The sequence below is a fragment of the Grampus griseus genome (genome assembly GCF_964374135.1).
Source record: "Grampus griseus genome assembly, chromosome: 17".
Classification (NCBI taxonomy): Eukaryota; Metazoa; Chordata; class Mammalia; order Artiodactyla; family Delphinidae; genus Grampus; species Grampus griseus.
Genome location: NC_139011.1, coordinates 58,386,859 through 58,406,876, shown reverse-complemented (window position 1 = coordinate 58,406,876; position 20,018 = coordinate 58,386,859). Strand labels below are relative to the sequence as shown.

Sequence of the window (20,018 nt, the reverse complement as noted above, 5' to 3'; positions counted from 1 at the left end):
GGATTTAAATAGACATTCTGCCAAAGAAGATATATAAATGACCAATAATCATATGAAAAGATGGCCAATACCATTCATTAGTAATTAGAGAAGTGCAAATGAGATACTACTTCACCCCCACTAGGATGGCTGTAATCAAAAAGACAAACAATAACAAGTGCTGACAAGGATGTAGAGAAATTGGAACCCCCATACATTGCTGGTGGGAATGTAAAATTGTGCAGTTTGGCAGCAAAACAGTTCAATAGTTCCTCAAAAAGTTAAACATGGAGTTACCATATGACCCAGAAATTCCATTCTTAGGTATATAATAAGAGAACTGAAAACATATGTTCAAACAAAAACCTGTACATGAATGTTCACAGTAGCATGATTCATAATAGCCAAAAAGTAGAAACAATCTAAATATCCAACAACTGATGAATGAATAAACAAAATGTGGTATATACCTATACAACAGAATATTATTCAGCCATAAAAAGGAATGAAGCACTGATATGATTGCAACATGGATCAACCTTGGAAACATTATACTAAGTGAAAGAAGCCTGTCACAAAAGACCACATGTTGTTTGATTCCATTTATAGGAAATGCCCAGAATAGACAAATCTATAGAAATAGAAAGTAGATTAGTGGTTACCAGAGACTGGGGAGAGGGAAGATTGGGAGTGAACGCTAATGGGAACAGGGTTCCTTTCTGGGGTGATGAAAATGCTCTGGAATTAGGTAGTAGTGATAGTTGTATAACCTTGTGAATATATATAAATCAAGGAACTGTATACTTTAAAAGGATGAATTTGATGGCATGTAAATTATATCTCAAAACGGAGTAAAAAAAACTAATGTTTTTTATCTCCATTTTATTTAATTTCTACAACTATTTCAAGCAGTGACTCTAATGTAAAAAAACTGAACCTTACCATTTTCTTTAAATGTAAATAATTTTATTATATCTTATTATCATTATTATGATATCATGATTATTATGATAATACTGTGATATCACAATGTCATATATGATATGAGGTGAAGTGATAGTATATCTGCCATATCTTATGGAGTTTTCAGAAAAATTGAATAAACTTCTGATAAAACGTGAATACTATACAAATAAAAGGATAAATGCACATGCATCAGAGTTCATGAAGACCTGGACACAAGACTCAGTGCTGCAGTGCATTACCTTATGACCTTAATCTCCATAATCTTGGATTAGGCAATGGTTCCTGACATGTGACAACTAAAGCCCAAATCACCAAAGGAAAAACAGATAAATTCAACTTCATCAAAATTAGAAACTTCTGTGTGTCAAAGGGTGAAAAGAAAGTGAAAAGGAAAACACACAGAATGGGGGAAAACGTTTACATATCATATGTCTGATAACTTCATTTGTTAAATAACATTACATAATCTATTGGGAGATTTAGACCTATATTAAGAGCTATTACTGTTAAGTTAATATTACTGATAATGACATAATTATACTGAGAGCAGGCAAGGATTTGGAAAAACTACTCTCTCACATACTATGAGAAATCTTCTGGATAGCATTTTGGCCTTGTTGGTGTACACGGGAATGACTCTGTGACCTTAAAACCCAGTAGACCCAGGGATTCTACTTCTAGGAATTTATTCTAAAGAACTAATTAAAGAGGTGCCTAAAGGATTATATGTAAGTACTTCCATCAAAATACTGTTCATAATAGCAAAAAAGGGAAACAACTAAATGTTTATAAATAATATGCCCATTAACTAAAAATGAGCTTGAAGCAATTAAAAAATGGGCTATGCAGCAATTTAAAATGATGTTTTAGAAGATTATTTACTGGCACAAATTTTTTTTTGAAATTCAGTTAAGTGAAAAAAAGTCACAGATGTGTATTCTGATGCCTTCATAAAATACTGAAATATGTTATAGCAATACATAGATAGCAAAAAGTCTGGAAATCTGGAAACAGATAATCTAAATCTTTTACACTGTAGGTAATTTTAATTTTCTTTGATTTTTTTTTTGTTTCTGCACTAAACATAAATAGCTTGTGGAAAAAGTATTTTTGTTTTACCTTTTCAAAATAACAATATTAGGCATGTACCACATACTCAAAATTTTTAATTTTTACTCTCCTCGTAGGGCTTATCACCAATCTGCCTTGCCCATCCTATCCCCACCTAGTTTATAAAATCTGATGTAAAAAAAGTGGATTGAACAAACAGATAAGTGAAAAAGAAACAGGAAACTTGAACAACACTATAAACCAACTAGAGCTAACAGACATAAATAGAACACCTCACCCCAAAACAGTAGAATACACCTTCTTCTCAAATGTACATGGAACATTCTCCAGGACAGAGCCTATGTTAGGCAACAAAACAAGTCTCAGTAAATTTAAAATCATACCAAATATCTTTATCAACCATAATGGAATGAAACTAGAAATCAAAAACAAAATGAAAATTGGAAAATTCATAAATGTATCAGAATTAAACAGCACACTCTTAAACCACCAATGAGTCAAAGAAGAAATCACAAAGGAAATTACAAAATACCTTGATACAAATGAAAACAAACACACAGCATATTAAAACTTATGAGAAGTAGTAGGAGTAGTGCTCAGAGGAAAATTTATAGCTGCAAATGCCTACATTAATAAAGAGGATTTCAAATCAAGAACCTAACTCTACACCCTTACAGATCTAGAAAAAGAAGTGTAAACTAAACCCAAATCTAACAAAAGAGAATAATAAAGATTAAATATAAGCAAAATAGAGAATAGAAAAACAATAGCAAAAAATCAATGATGTCAAAGGCTGTTCCTTGAAAAGGTCAACAAAATTGACAAACCTTTAGCTAGACTGACAGAGGAAAAAAAAAAGAGAAGATGCAAGTAACTAAAATCAGAAGTATAAGTGGTGACACTACTACCAACCTTATAGAAATAAAAAGGATTATAAGGAAATATTATGAACAATTGTATGCCAACAAACTAGATAATCTAAATGAAATGGATGCAATCCTAGAAATTCACAAATGGTCAAAACTGACCCAAGAAGAAATAGACAATCTGAACATATCTATAACATGTAAAGCAATTGCACGAATAATCAAAAACTTCCAACAAAGAAAAGTCCAAGACCAGAAGGCTTCACTGGTGAATTCTACCAAACAAAGAAGAAATAAGACCAATTCTTCTCAAATTCTTCCACTAAATAGAAGAGAATGGAAAACTTCCTAACTCATTCCAAGAAGCCAACCATTACTATGATACAAAAACCAGACAAAGATATCACAAGAAAACTTCAAGTCAATCCCTCCCATGAATATAGGTGCAAAAATACTCAGCAAAATACTAGCAAACCAAATCCAGAAGCATATTAAAAGGATTATACACCACGACCTAGAATACATACACCTAGGATAAAGTGGGATTTATCCTAGGAATGCAAGGATGATTCAACATATGAAAATCAATCAATGTAATATACCATATTAATTGAATTAAGATGAACACATGATCATCTTAATAAGGTGCAGAAAAGCATTTGACAAAACCCAACACCCTTTCATGAAAAAAACACTGAACAAACTAGGAAGAGAAGGGAACTTCCTCAACATGAATAAGTGCATTTATAAAAAAAACAAAAGTTATCACCATACTGAATGGGGAAATATTGAAAGCATTTCCCCCAAGATTAGGAACAAGACAGGGATGCCCACTGTCACCGCTGCTAATCAACGTAGCACTGAGGTTTCAGCCAGATCAATAGGGAAGAAAAATAAATAAAGGCATCTAAAATGGAAAGGAAGAGTAAAACGACCTTTAACTGCAGAAAATATAAGATATAAGAAACCTGCATTATCTTATATATAGAAAATTCTTAAATAACGCACAAAAAATCTATTAGAGCTAATAAGCAAATTCAGCAAAGTTGCAGTATACAAGATTAACATGGAAACTTCAGCTGTATTTCTATACAGTAGCAATGAAAAATCTGAAAAGTAAATTAAGAAAATTCCATTTATAATCACATCAAAAAGAATAAAATACTTCAATATAAGGTTAACTAAGGAAGTATAAGATTTGTACACTGAAAACTATAAAACATTGCTAAAAGGAATTAAAGAAGATCTAAACAAATGAAAAAACACTCCACATTCATGGAGTGTAAGATTTAATATTGTTAAGGTAGCAATACTCCCCGAAATCAATCCTCAGATTCAATAAAAGTCCTATCAAAATCCCAATGGCATTTTTTTTGTGGGTAGAAAAGTAGATTCTAAATTCATATAGAATTGCAAGAGACCTTAAATAACAATTTTGAAAAAGAAGAAAAAGGTGAAAAAGTCACACTTCTCGATTTCAAAACTTACTACAGAGCTATAGTAATCAAAAGAGTGTGGTACACTCAGAAGGACAGACATATAGATGAATATATCAGAATTGAGAGTCCAGAAAGAAACCTTTACATCTATGTGAAATGATTTTTGACAAGAATGCCAAGAGCATTCACTGAGGATAATCTCTCAACAAATGGTGCTAACAAAACTAAAGTCACATGTGAAAGAATGAAGTTGAACCCTACCACAAACCATACACAAAAATTAACTCAAAATGGATCACAGGCTTATATATAGGAGAGAAGTTTTAGAAGAAAACATAGTGTAAATCTTCATGATTTGAGTTTGGGAAATGGATTCTTAGATGTAATGCCAAAAGGACAAGCAACTAGAGAAAAAATAAACTTGACTTCATCAGACTTTAAAACCTTCGTGCATTAAAACACTATGAAGAGGGACCTCCCTGGTGGTCCAGTGGCTAAGACTCTGTGCCCCCAATGCAGGGGCCCCAGGTTTGATCCCTGGTCAAGGAATTAGATCCCACATGCTGCAACTAAGAGTTTGCATGATGCAACTAAAGATCCCGCATGCCGCAACTAAGATCCAGCACAGCCAAATAAATAAGTTTTTTTTTTTTAAAGACACTATGAAGAAAGTAAAAGGACAATGTATGGAATGGGAGAAAATGTTTGCAAATTACATTTCTGATCAGGGTCTAGTATCCAGGATATAGGAAGAGCTCTTACATCTCAACAACAAAAAGGCAAATAATGTTTTAAGAACGTGGCAGAGGTTTGAATAGACATTTCTCCAAAGAAGGCATATAAACAACTAATAAGCACATGAAAAGATGCTCAATATCATTCGTCATTAGTGAAATACAAATCAAAACCACAATGAGATACCACTTTACACTCACTAAGATGGCTATAGTCAAAAAGACAGAAAATAAAAAATGTTGGCAAGGATGTACAGAAGTTGCTGATGGAGATGTGAAACGGTGTCCCTGCTGTGAAAACAGTCTGGCAGGTCTGAAAAAAAAGTTACCCATGGAATTACCATGTGACGAGCAATTCTACTTCTGGGTATATCCCAAAGGAATTAGAAATAGGTATTCGAACAAGTAGTTTTCCACAAATATCCCTTAGCTCAGTATCTACAATAGTCAAAAGGTGGAAACCACCCAAATGTCCATCAACAGATGAACGGATAAACAAAATACAGAAGATAAATACAATGGAATATTATTCAGCCACAAAAAAAGCAGTGAAGTACCAATACAAGCTCAACAAGGATGAACCTCAAAAACATTATACTAAATGATAAAAGCCAGATACCAAAAGTCACATGATATGTGATTCCATTTAAATGAAATATTCAGAATAGGTAAATCCATAGAGAGAGAAAGCAGATTAATTGTCACCAGGGGCTAAGGAAGGGAAAGCGGGATGCCAGCTTAGTGATATGAGGTCTCGTCTGGATGTGCTAAAAATGTTTGGAGCTAGATAGAGATGATAATTGCACAGCATTGTGAATATGCTGAATGCCACTGAACTGTACACTTTACAATGGTTGATTTTAAGGAAAAAAAAAGAGAGGAAGGTATGGAAAGAAGGTTCAAAGTACCTCTATCCACAACACTGCCAAGGGGAGAAAAAAGTCAGTGAAGCAGCTGAAAAGCCAAGCGCATCGGGGTTAGTGAGGTCACCTAGAAGATATTCACTAGTAGCCCTCATCCATTTCCCACTTCACACCCTACTTCTCAGATCCACTTTACCTGTACCTACCTTCCCTCATATAAAAACCAACTGATCTCACACTCCCTCATCTCCTCTCCCCCACTCAAGATCTCTAGGAGAGTAAACACATGTTGCTTTCTCTGCCCTGAAACTGAGTCTACAATATTACCATGTGCTTTAGAAAAACAAAAGACAATATAGTAAGTGCAAAACATGAAGTTCCAGAAGGATTGCGCCTTTACCTTTGCAAGTTCTCTTCTTAGCTCTTCTCTCTCCTCCTCTGATAGGGTCTCAGTGGCACTGATAGTGGCAACAACATCTTCTCCTTCCTCGGGTACTGGGTCTGTTCTCAGTAGACCTTGTTGGAGATTTCAAAAAAAAAAAAAAAGTCTGTAAGGTATGAAAGCTAAGTAAAATTCTCCTTTGGGCTCCTCCACTGCCCCAGCCAGAATAAAGCCAATTAGGTTAGAGCCACACCTCATTTTTCTACACCTTCAAATGATGTGGCTGTCCCAGGAACACACCAAAAAAAAAAAGTCTGACCTAACCACTAAAAACCACCAAATGACAGCCTACCAAAATATGAATTTAAAAAATACAGCGCCGGGCTTCCCTGGTGGCGCAGTGGTTGCGAGTCCGCCTGCCGATGCAGGGGACACGGGTTCTTGCCCCGGTCCGGGAAGATCCCACATGCCACGGAGCGGCTGGGCTCATGCGCTATGGCCGCTGAGCCTGAGCGTCCGGAGCCTGTGCTCCGCAACGGGAGAGGCCACAACAGTGAGAGGGCCGCATACCGCAGCAAAAAAAAAATACAGCACCCTCTCTGCTTCTGTTCATTTCTCCAGTCACAATATACTTACTGCAAAGCAGAAGAGTTAAGAGGCCAAGAATGGGATCTTCCCAAGACCTTAAATGCTTAACTAGTCAATCAGCATGACTAATAATTCATAGTAACCAAAGGAAGGAGACTGTAAATGTCTTTAGCTTCCTCTACTAATCAGATTCAACTCTTAACAGCCTCAATGAAGAACTATCTAAAGAAATTTTATTCCATTTCTTTCCCTTAGTTAGTGGAAGCAGGAGACACCTTCTTGTAGCTTTTTAAAAATATGTATCTCATCCAGATACCCTTTTAAAAATCCTAAATTATATACTCAGAGAAATGACCAACACCCACATAATATTTCTACCAAAACACTATTTATGACCAATCCTGCCACACCCATTGCCCTGGAATAGAGCCAATGTCTACTCATCCATCAGGAAGAACTCAGTATTTTCAGAGAGTAGGCAGGAAGCCACCTGCCTCTCGGCAAGTCTCCCCTCTCTTCTGCCCAACCAACCAAGTACAAGGCTAAGAGCGTGGGCAGTGAGGCCGCTGAACCTTGGGTGATAAATTTAAGAGGGCACTAAAAAACCTCAATATAAATTATTTTAATATTTTAATGTAATATTTTTTAAAAATCAAAGTTAATTCAAAGAATCCACGGTGAACAAAGTACCAAATTTTTAAATAGACAGGCTCAGTATGGTTGATTTTTCCTTTTGCCTCAGGCTCCAAAGGTGGCTTTTCATAGCACTGTTACTGATCTCGTCTTTATTTAAAATGCTAGTATGTTGTTCATCATGGATTCCTTCCATTTTAATCTTCTTAAAACACCGCATTAACATAATACTCATCTTGATTGCAGGGCTTTTCGATGCCCCCTTAAATTCTACACCTGAGGCGAGGGCTCGCTCGCCTTACCCTGGTCGCAGTCCTGCCACCCATTCCCATGCCCCAGCTGTGGGCGTTCACAGTCTCCTCTGGCAACAGCTTTTTTGCACGGGGAACCAGGAAAAGGTCTCCTCCTCTTCCTGCTCTTTGCCTCTTTCTGCCAGTGAGCATTCCAGGGACCACACTGTTCCCCACCAGCCCTCACGTCCACTTCTGGGAAGAGCTGGTTTCACCACAGTGGCAATGTGGCATCCGCCCAAAGCAGGATGCCAGGTGGCAGATGACAGACTTAAGAGGCAGGCAGAGAGGAAGACCGACAGAGAACGAGCACGCTGTTTGACAAGCAGCCAGCGCCATGGCAAGCCTGGGAGGGGTATACGTACGTACATTGTGTAAAAGGTACAGACACTTGCACATGATCTATTGTATATTAACTGCATAAGAGCAGTTGATAATTACAATAACAATAATTAGTAGCATAACAGTGCCTACCTGAAAGGTGTTTACAGAATTGTTTACAGAATTTATTCTGTGTTTACAGAATTGGCATAAAAGTAATACAAATAAAACAATTCAAAAACCACAAACTAGAGTGGCAAATAGGATCTCCTTCAAGTCCTCTCATGAAAAGACAATACGTGACAGGTACAATCAGTGGATCGAAAGGCTCCATGAATAGCTGCTTCTGTGGGTCCCCTCTAAAATATCTTCAAGCAGATTGCCCAAGTACTGATAGAAATCTCATCATGTTACTCTCCAGCTTAAAATGGTTCCTTTAGTAGCTCCTTGTCGTTTTCAAAGCAACTTCGACCACGTAGTTTAGCACACAAGCCTCACTGGCCCCATCCCCTGCTATCTGGCACTGGAACCTCTTACTCCAGCTTGAGTCATATCAAACTGCGGACACGGTGCCGTGCTATGTACGGCCAGAAACCACTGAGGAGGGTCCATGTGCGCTTGCTAATGTATGCCCTATACCAGATTATTCGACAAAGGAGCGTGAGACTGAGGATGGGATACAAGCATACAGGCAGCAATCATATGAGGCAAGAGAATAAGAACCACAACAGAGTTCATTTCAAACATTATTTTATTTTTAATGTTTTGCTCAGACCCTCTCAAGTTCTCCAACTAGGACAGGACCCAACAAAGCGCAAGAAAACTCAGGTGCTGGGACTTCCCTGGTGGTCCATGGTTAAGAATCTGCCTTCCAATGCAGGGGATGCAGGTTTGATCCCCGGTCAGGGAACTAAGATCCCACATGCCGCAGGGCAACCAAGCCTGCGCGCTCTAGAGCCTGCGCACCACTACCGAGAGCCTGGGTGCCGCAACCAGGACCCGATGCAGCCAAATAAATAAATAAACAAACAAAAAACTCAGGTGCTAAACCATGCCTTAAATAGCAAAGCTTCTTTCACACTTTTTAATAAACACTGTTTTGCAGATCTACTTATGGGGGAAGATGCAATATCTGATTACTAATAATGCTTTACGCGTAACTGCCCAATTCCAGAAAGAATCTAAGAGGATTCTGATATTAATCAAGAATTTAGTTGAGCTACCAGGGAAAATAAGAATCTCAGAAAAGGGCGTTCTGGGGTTGTCCACAGTTAGCTTCGGGACCTCCAAGATGACCTTGGGATTTTATACTCAGCCTAAGAAAGCTGGTAATTACACGTTCTGCTTTTTTCGTATTAGCCTGTAGGTGGCAGCAAATTATCAATATTAAAATTTAAAGGCGAGGTTTGTTTTAGGATCATCGACTATGGAAAAAATTGGAAAATTAAGGACATGAAGGAAGAACAGAAACATAGATATCGAAATCACCTGCAAAACCTAACAGTCATGACTTAGGAAAATTATTAATAACCATAGCCGCCACCACAAAGTGCATTCTATTTATATCCAAATCTGAGCTAAGTGGTCCCAATACGTTACATCATTTACTTGCAACACTTCTGTGAGACAAGGATCACCATCACCATTTACAGATGAGGAAGCTGAAGCTTACAGAGGTTAAGCAACTTGCCCATGGTAACATACCTGAATACATGGTGGAGTTAGGACTCTGAACCTGAATATTTTTATGTGAAAATAAAACTTCAAATCATTCATTGTACAAAGCACAAATAAAGACAAGAGTAGGGGGCTGAAGGTCAGACTTGGGAGATACCTAGAGGCAATAATAAATAAGACTCTGTAAAAAATGGTAGAGTAGATCAAAAGCAGTCTTTTAATCATTTCCAACCATATAGTTTCCTCAAACCTTGTTATGTGTTTCTAGGTATTATCCCATATCTTATATGTTCAGTAAGAGTAGAGTATTTATTGCAGAGGTAGAATCTGGCATGCTGGAAAAAAGATATTAATTTCTCGTTCATAACATGAAAGTTGGGACATGGAAATGTATATCAGTATAGATTACTGATAACTAATGAGAACCTACTGTATAGCACAGGGAACTCTACTCAGTGCTCTGTGGTGACCTAAATGGGAAGGAAATCCAAAAAAGGGGATATATGTATACGTATAGCTGATTCACTTTGTTGTACAGTAGAAATCAACACAACCTTGTAAAGCAACTATATTCCAATAATTTTTTTTAAATATAGATTACTAAAAACTATAAATAATTCAAAAATTCTTATTTGATCATTAATTTTAATGTTCCTCCTCAGAGTCTGACAGAAATCTATTTTTAAAAGACAGAGAAGAGGGAGAAAATATGACATATTTATTGAGATCTAATATACCAGCCACCGTGAGGGGAGACACATTTACATATTATCTAAAAAAAAAAAAGGGCAAGAATCTTACAACCAACACCCAATGAGCAAAGCAGTATTTGCAGTATTTACTTCCATTAGGAAACTGAGGTTCTCTGAGGTTCAGTAATGTGCCCAGAGTCACAGAAATTAAAACGCAGGTCTTTCTGACTCTAAACTCTTACTCCTTCATGTACACTTTTCGTAGAGAAATTCCAAAGAGCAGGGGGAACAAACAGCAGGTCAGAAGGGAAGCTGGAAGCAGAGGGCTTTTCGTTCCCTGCAAGTGTGAGAACACACGGGGTGCCTGGCTTGAAAGTCACAGATACCATTATCGAGCCCATGCGACTGCAAATCAGTGATAATTCGTTCCATCAGGTTACTAACATTTTAGCCACTTGCTTAATTCTTCTTCTAGTTCTGCAAACAGATTGCCAGCCTGTCTTCAGCTGCATGCATGGGATCACCCTGAAGAGTTTCATCTGGGGAGGAGAGCCTGAAGCCCACAGACAGGAGAAGTGTTGGTTGCCCAGGTGGGAGACCCACTGCCAAGGGAGCGATGGAGATGAACCAGGAGAACGGTGCCCCTTCAGTCCTGAGACACAGTTTTTTCTTCTACATTTTACATCTTTGAACTGGAGATCATTGTACAGCCAGCCAGCTAGGCAGTCCTTGTGGCATCGCTGTTTGTCACCTGTAGCTGTGCCTCAAAATGTGCAAAATGGGTGTCAGCGGCTTAGAAAAATCACAGACCTCTCTTCTAAGAAAGGCTGTATCACAGGCGTTTTGTGAGAGCAAGATAAATAAAACAGACATGGAGTATTTCTAACTGAAAGGGAACTCAGATAAGTCAGGCGATGCACGTGAAGATGTTTCAGGAAAACTTGAACTGAGCTGACTTTAAAAAGTATGCACGGGAGCTTCCCTGGTGGCGCAGTGGTTGAGAGTCCACCTGCCGATGCAGGGGACACGGGTTCGTGCCCCGGTCCGGGAAGATCCCACATGCCGCGGAGCGGCCGGGCCCGTGAGCCATGGCCGCTGAGCCTGCGCGTCCGGAGCCTGTGCTCTGCAACGGGAGAGGCCACAACAGTGAGAGGCCCGCGTACCGCAAAAAAAAAAAAAAAAAGTATGCAGAGGAGTGTTATGATCAATGTATATGTCTGAATAAATCTGAAAAAATAAGCATAAAATTTTAAGTGACAATTTTACTTAAAATAAAAGTTGTTTTCACTTAAAATAAGCTAATTTTAAGTGAAAACATTGTTTTTTAGTTTAACTTGCAGCAATTTTTTCCCTTAATGAAACGTAAAATAATGGTACATCGTAAAATTCGTAAAATCTGTGGTGTCTTTGATGTGATGAAACATGATACTTTGGACGTCAGAGAATTTGTTAGTACTTTGAGGAAAATGAAGTTCTTAGTGTTTTGCTTCAGTGGAAACATGTCTGAGGAGTGAGAACGGTGGGGAAGAACGAGGAATAATGGGGAAAAGACTTCAGTCTTGAACAGTCTCCAGTTCCAGAAAACAAGGTCCTGACGTCACACCCTTATCTTTTCACCTCAGGACTCATAGCGCCCAAAATAAAGCAAACGTTCATAAATATTTCACTTGAACTGACTTATTTGCTGAAGATTTGTTCCAACTAAGTTTCTCTTTTCTCCACTCTCCTCCCACCCCATGCATAGCCATCCGTTTGCTACAGAGTCCTAAAAATTTCAACCAGGGAAGGAAGTAAAGCTTTTTTGATACATATTTAGAACCTACAATTAAAACTAAGCCACAGTTGAGAGTTTGGTGGGTACCTCCCTGCTCAGGTGTGGTGGGTGCAGCCCCTATAGTGGAACCCTAAGCAGTTCTCTCTTCCCTTCAGTTCTTCGTCTTTCACCTTTTTTTTTCCAATCAAGGCCAACTATTTCCCTTCAAGACTTTCTATGATTATCAACTAAAAAAATTTTAACCATTTTCATACACTTAGATCTGAAAAGAATTTTGGATCATTTAAATCCAAACACTTCACTGCGTAAAGACAGGAAACACAGGGCAGAGATTTTTAAAACTAGATGGTGTTGTGGGTTGACTTACGTCTCCCCCACCCCCCAAAAAAGATACCTTCTACTTCCAACTCCCAGGACCCACAAATGTGTCTTTATTTGGAAACCGGGTTGTTGCAGATGTAATCAAGATGATATCATACTGGATTTAGGTGGGCTCTGATCCAGTGGCTGATGTCCTTATAAGTAAAAGGAAGTCTGAACACTGGGACCCGGAGAGAACATCATATAAAGACCCAGAGCGCACAGAGACACAGGGAGCACACTGTGTGATGCTGGAGGGCAGAGACTGGAGAGATGCAGCTGCCTGCCAAGGCAAGCCAGGGGTTACCAGCGGGGAGCTAGGAAGAGGCAAGGAAGGATGTCCCTGCAGGTGGCAGAGGGAGCATGTCCCCGCTGACACCTTGATTTTGGACTTCCAGCCTCCAAAACCGTAAAAATAATAAATTTCTGTTGTTTTAAGCTGCTCGGTCTGGGGCACTTTGTTATGGTAGCCCCAGGGAACTGAGCCCCAGGAAACTGAGCCCCAAACCCCGTTACCTGTTTAAAAAATAAAAAGGCAGGGGCTTCCCTGGTGGCGCAGTGGTTGGGAGTACGCCTGCCGATGCAGGCAGACGCGGGTTCGTGCCCTGGTCCGGGAAGATCCCACATGTCGCGGAGCGGCCGGGCCCACGAGCCATGGCCGCTGAGCCTGCGCGTCCGGAGCCTGTGCTACGCAACGGGAGAGGCCACAACAGTGAGAGGACCACGTACCGCAAAAAAATAAATAAATAAATAAAAAGGCAATAATTCCACCTAGCTCTCTTTTTATAAGAATATTTTAAAAGACCACGAAATCAAGGGTGGGCACATACTCAGTGTTCGATAAGGATTTGCTGTTTCACCTTCCTGGGTCCTACAAGTCGTCCTGGCGATTTCCTCTCTCCTCCTCCACGACGCTTGATTCACAAAGCTCACTTCCTCACTTCCCATCACTCTCCAACCCCTCCGTCAGCATCTGCCCCTCCTCCGCCCCTTCAGCTAAGGACAGTCCTCCGTCACGATCTCATCTGACATCTCTAGGTAGCGCAGACTGAACCTCACTCTGAAGTCTCCGGTCCTGATACCTCCCACGGTCCTCCCTGCGTTTTTTCCTACCTCTCTGAGATGCACCTCCATCTCCCTCTCCCAAGGAGTCCACTTCACCCTCCACCACCAATCCCACTACCCCTGCCTTAGTCAAGGCTCTTCCCATGTTTTGCTTAGATTCTTGCCCCCAAAGCTCCTTGATGGTCTCTGTCCCCTCCAATCCATTCACTGCCCTGCCAACAGAGGGATCTTTCTAAAACATGACTCTGACCACGGCACTCCTTGCCTGCCATACGTCCTTGTATGGCTGCCCACCTGCTAGTAAAGCTCACTGCTCTTGACAATCTGGAGCCCACCTATCCCATCTCCTGCTACTGTCCTCACGCCCACACCCACCCCCGTGCGCTCGCTGCATCTTCCAAACTGCAGTTCCTCTGCAAACATGTTATTTGACGGGTTTATTTTTTTTAAGGAACGTATTAAGAAGTAAGTTAAGATAAGCTGCCTCCCCTACTTACTTTTCCTCTCTGATTTTTTTATTATGGTAAAATATATAACATACCATTTGCCATCTTAACCATTTTTAAGCGTGAAGGTCAGCGGCATTAATTACATTCACGATGTCGTACAACCACCTCCACCCTCTCTTTCCACATCATGCTCTCCTTTCTGTCTTTGCACATGTTATTTTCTCTTCCTGAAACCCTCTCCTTATTTCCAAGTCCCATTCATTTCAATAAACCAGTAGGAAAAGTCTCTTTCTCTTGGAGGAAATTCTCCAGACCTGGTGGCCCAGGCTGCTCTGGGCCTAATACCCCTCCGTATATTGCCTACTGTACTTAGAACGCAGCCAGCTGGGCAGTATTTGACCTTAGCACTGCGCTCCGAACACGTAGCTTCGGCCCCGCACAGTATCTGGTGCAGAGTGTCTGGCACACAGGAGATACTCAGCAATACTCTCTGAATGAATGAATTGTAGGAAGGCACCCCGTGGAGTCAGAGGGAGAGATAGGAACCCCGTCTCCCATCCTGGTCTACCTTGCCCCTCTTTTTATTTTATGTATTTCATTCTCACTTCACTGCTTTCACCTAAAAAGGTTTACCTATTTAAAACAGACGTAAAATGTCACTTTTCTGAAGCAATACAACTCTGCGTCATACATAATCTAATAGATTGCTACCATTTGGAGCAGGGCACCTACCTTCACGTTACACAGAAGGTGTGTACACGGCAAACGCTCCGTGGTTGAATAGGTGGGGCGCTAATGGTCTCAGAGCAGGAAGAATATAACATCAGCCACCTCCAGGAACATTCAGTTAGGAGGGAAGAAGGTGCCACAAGAGAAGTGTAAGGTATCGGCTACTGAAGTCTGAATGTTAACACTGTCTAGCCAAGGGAGAATTTGTAAGAGGGTAATCAAGGCCTAGAAGCTTCTCTGGAAAGTAAAACTGTATACACCTCCCTTACACAGTCTTCAAAGAGGCAACGATGGCTTTAAGACAAGAGGAAGAATAAGAAATTTCAGTCTCTGGGTTGTTTTCTTTAAGCATATCCAAGAAGAAATATGCAGCCCCTTTTTTAACCTAGAGATACCACCAAAAAAAAAATATATATATATATATATGTATATAACATATAGTTCAAAATATCTTTAGTGGTCATATCCACAAAGATCACAAGATAAAAATTTTTCCCCTTAAAAGTCTGTGCTTGGGGCTCCAACTTTCTGTGCCTCATTCTTTGTTTCCGGATGTAACAAAATCCAGAAGAGGGGGAGGAATGCTTGGAGGTCCTCACACCAAAGTGGTTATCCTTAAGAGACCCTAAAAGCAAAGGACCCACTTAAGACGAGGCTTCCCAACTGTGACATGGTGGACATTTAGAGCAGGACAGTTCTTGGCAGGGGGTATCCTATGCAGCGTCCCATGGGCATCCCAGGCATCCACCCACTCAGTGTCTGCAGCAGCCCCTCCTGCACCCAGCAGTAGCAACCAAACCGTCTTGAAATCTCCTCCAGATGTGGCCAAATGCCCACAGGGGGGCAAAAGTTCCCCACTGACTTCGGGCAAGGGAGCCTCTGACACCTGCTATTTGACATTGATTATTTTCAGAAGAAAGAGATTCAGGAGCACGGGCTGTGAAACCTTGATACTCCTTAAGGCTGTGATTTTCCCATATTTGCTCATGGTGAGAACAGTAAAACCTTAGGAGAGAAAAATGAGTGGAGTAATTGTCATGGAGACAGCAAGCAACAAGAAAGCTGAGGAAACTCGAGTCACTCCACCCAGGGGGGCGACCCAGGAACCCAGGAGATGAACTGGGCAGTGACAGGGTCATCAAAGAGGAAATTCCTGCAAGCCAGGGAGGGGAGGCAGACAGCACCGACGCAAAAGGGGGAAGAGAGCTCTCTGGCCAGACGGGCCACCGTGCTCCTGGGACTCAACTCTGAAAACAGGGCCCGACACAGCAGTCAACTTCCTGCCCAAGAAAAAAGGTCACCCTCCCCGAACTTCACTTCCCAGGAAGAGTGGAGGAGGAAGAAAAGACAGCAAAGGGAGAAAATATTCATATTTTCAAATGTTTCATGTGCCTCTCCAGATTTTTTTTTTTTGGATCTGCAATATATTGTAAAGATGAATAACTAATTATGGTTAATATAGAAACAATTTTAAAGTCCTAATTAACACAAGTGTGTGAGAAACATAATGAAGAACACATTCTTTGTTAATGAGGAAAGAATTTATCTCAAGGTTTTATTTCCCAACACACTTGCTGGAGTTCCAAGAGTTAGAACCAATCCCACAGCATGCAGTTTTCACCATACCAAGAATCTTTAAAATTTGTATCCAGAATCATATTGATAAAACCAGTTAACCTCTCTCCAGATATTCTTAAACTGACCCTTGAATCTCCTTCATCTTAAAAAAACAAAAAAAAGAGAGAAAGAGGAAAAAAAATCTTTAGCCAATTATTTCAGAGCCATCTGTCCCCACAGACCCAATCAAGTGTAAAACTGGCAAAACTGGGGCACTCCATGAAAGGGGGTGAAAGGTCAGCCATGGAGGAATTTGGGGATCCCCAACGGGGAAGTCACTCCATCCTCAAATCTCCTCTGTAGGAATAAGAAGGTTCTACATCTCTTCAATTCTGCTCAGATTTTTATTTTGTAAACCATATATTTGCTATTTAAGACCTTGACAATCCTGAAAAACTTTCAAGAAGTGATGACTCCTTCCCTAAAAAGAAGAGAGAATGGCACAGAGTAGAAATCAAGAAGGGGTATAAAAGAGAATGAAAAGGACATTTCAGTTCGAGTTTTTCCCGTGTTGTTAGAGTGTCAAATATGACAGCACGAAACTAAAATGTCAGAGTTTTAAATGGTTCCTATTTCCTGAAACCACTAGAAATAACCAAAGGGTTTTTTTTTATAAACTAGGGCTGCATCTTTCTGTACGTTAGAAAATCCTTAAGAGAATGAGTGAGTCTACATAAATAACATTTGGGAAGTTTTCCTTGTAGATGTTCACAGGATGGAAGAGAAAAACGCAGCCAAGGAAACCAGCTGTGAGGCCACTCTGCTGACCGCATGGCAACATGGGAAGTTCAGGTCCAAGCAGCACATGAGGAATCAACAAACTACCCCACTTAAGACCCTTGACCAAAGGAAAGGTTAGGCCTTAAATGATTAACCTGTTGTATGATATCCGTTACCAGACAGGTGGAGATTTCCTGTGATCAAAAAACAAACAAACCAAAGGAAAAAAAAAAAACACACACTGGTTTGAGAACTGAGGGTGAGTATGAGTCCCGACTTAGGCTAAACTTTGTGATTCAGGGACTTAACACCTCTCTTGGCCTCCATGTTCACATCTGTAAAATGAACTGCAGTGTGATTTACTCTTTGCCAGTTTCATTTCATTCATTCATTCATTCACTCATTCATTCAACCAACAATACTTGTTGAACCACAGCTGTCAAGCACTGTTCCAGGTGCTGGGGGAAAAGCAGTGAACAAAAGACTGACCCCCCTAATGGAGCTTTGTATTCCAGAATCTGAAATCGGTGTTTTTCAAACTATGCACTGTGAAATCCATTTAGCAGTACCAAATGAGCATTTTTAAAAGAAGAAATGGAATAATATATCAGAGTACATCACACATAGTAAGGATAAGTTCTGTTTCACAGGATTCTGCTTCAGCTATTGACATTTGTATCTATGAGAGTTGTGGATCAAGAAGTATATGGCATTTCTGAACATGGGCTGGCTGTACCAAGAGAGTTTTAAAGTCCCTGATAAAGGACCTCTTCTTGTTCCAGGCACTGGCCCTCATCCTGTCCTTCACTCAGATTGCTTCTGAGGAACATTCTACCCACAGATTAAATCTTGTTACCTTCTCATTTGCCCCATGATGGCATTTTGGATAAATATCAAAGAATATGTTTTTCAGATCAGTGTTCCCAGCCTTTCTGAGTATGATTCCTTTTTTTTTTTTTTTGCGGTACGTGGGCCTCTCACTGTTGTGGCCTCTCCCGTTGCGGAGCACAGGCTCCGGACGCGCAGGCTTAGCGGCCATGGGTCACGGGCCCAGCCGCTCCGCGGCACGTGGGATCTTCCCGGACCGGGGCACGAACCCGTGTCCCCTGCATCGGCAGGCGGACTCTCAACCACTGCGCCACCAGGGAAGCCCTATGATTCCTTTTAACATCAGTCCTTTTTTTGTACTACTTGTCTGCTGATTAGGAAAATGCGTAGTGGTCAATAGCCACGTGAGCTTTTAAATGGATTTATAATGTAGGAATCCATCCTAAGCACTCCTATCTAGAAATACAAAGGCTGCACACATACAGAAGACAGTACTCATTCCACCTACGCCTCACATTTGATGTTCAAACAGATTTGCAAGCTTCTTGCGCCCCGAGTAGTCCTGGGCACAGAGACTGGAGATCCCCACTTTGATTTGCTTATTTTAGAGTCACCATGTTCTTACTAGGTGACTGCTTATGGGGGTTTCTGTTTGTTTTACTGCTCTCTCCACTGTTCCTTTTTTTTAAATTATCACAAACTAATAAATCTCATGAGCACTGGTGGGTACACGAGTTTGTTTTCAGTTTTTGTTGTTCACTGCTTTTTCTTTTTTTTTAATCATTCTGTGTCGAATCCCATGAGCCCAGACTCTTACAGATTGCTAGTAGGAATTGGGGAGGTAATTGTTCAAAATTTGCCTAGAGACACACTCAACCCTACCCACTGCTTCTGTTTTAACAGAAAACATCCAAAGGCAGCAAATACTACAGCTGGGAAAAGTAAAAGGAGGTGGAACAGAGACATAAAAAGACTGAGAGATACCTCAAACGAGCGGCAGAATCCTCCTGGGAATCTCGAAGCCTTGCACACTGATCACCAAGATCTAACTGAGGTCAGGTCACTACGGTCCCAGCTCCCACGGCCAGTGTCACTTAGGCTTCACTCTGTCATTGAGCTCTAACTTCCTACTGTGTGTTGCTCTTGAAGCATTTCCTACACATAGGACTGAGAGGTGAGGATGGAGGAGGTCATCCTTTGGGGGCAGGCACCCAGCTGCTGCCTGCCAGTCCCCAACTGCTGGAGATCAGCTCTACCCTGTTACTGTCAACAATTTTCCATTCCTGGAAATCCAAACTACACCCCCTGAGGTGGCCACGGATTGTGACCAATGGCGAGAGGCATGCTGCTTTAGCGTGCTCCCCAAAATACTTACAACTAGGTTTCGTGTTGTGGCCTTTATCATCTTTTTCCTAATTTACCCACTTTTTAAGCTTAAGAAGAGAGAAATGTGACCTACTCTTCGTTAGTAAGGGAAACATTAACTTCTAGGAAAATCTGCTTACCTCTCTGGCAAGTCACAGAGGTCGTTTAACCGTCTCCAAGTGTTAGCTGTAAAGTGAGGGGATTGGCCTGGACGTGGCCGAGGCTGCTTCCAGCTCTGTGCTGCCGGTACCGACAAACTGAGCCCTTCCTTGATGGTTGCTCCGGGCCTGCAGAGCAATCTTAGAGCAGCACCTGGGAAGCAATGACTGCTTCCAAAGGTCTAGCAGCTTTGAGTTTTTCTCTCAAAATCTCTCACCTGGATATCTCTGCATGTTGCTCACAGTATTCCAGAACAAAATCCAGGCCCTCCCTTAGCAGAACCTTGAATTTAGTCAGTGTTTCAGATGCTTAAGCCTCATTTTCGCAAAGACAAGATTGGGGGGAGGGGGGATCTTCATAAATTACATAGGTGACCAGAAGCGTTCGGATTCCCCCATTTTTGTTATTTATCAGCTCAATGAACTCAAGGTGATCAGAAGACCTCTAATGC

At 40.8% G+C, this 20,018-nt stretch overlaps 1 protein-coding gene across 3 annotated transcripts in view; it reads right to left on the bottom strand.

Moving 5' to 3' along the window:
- Positions 1-20,018, bottom strand: part of TPD52 (tumor protein D52) — a gene marked incomplete at its 5' end in the record, with an annotated part of 119,733 nt that overhangs the window by 22,312 nt on the left and 77,403 nt on the right. For all 3 annotated transcript variants that reach the window (XM_082674640.1, XM_082674638.1, XM_082674639.1), the window contains one exon: positions 6,319-6,434. In XM_082674640.1, coding sequence (XP_082530766.1) covers positions 6,319-6,434 — 116 coding nt within the window. The remainder of the gene's footprint in view (positions 1-6,318; positions 6,435-20,018) is intronic.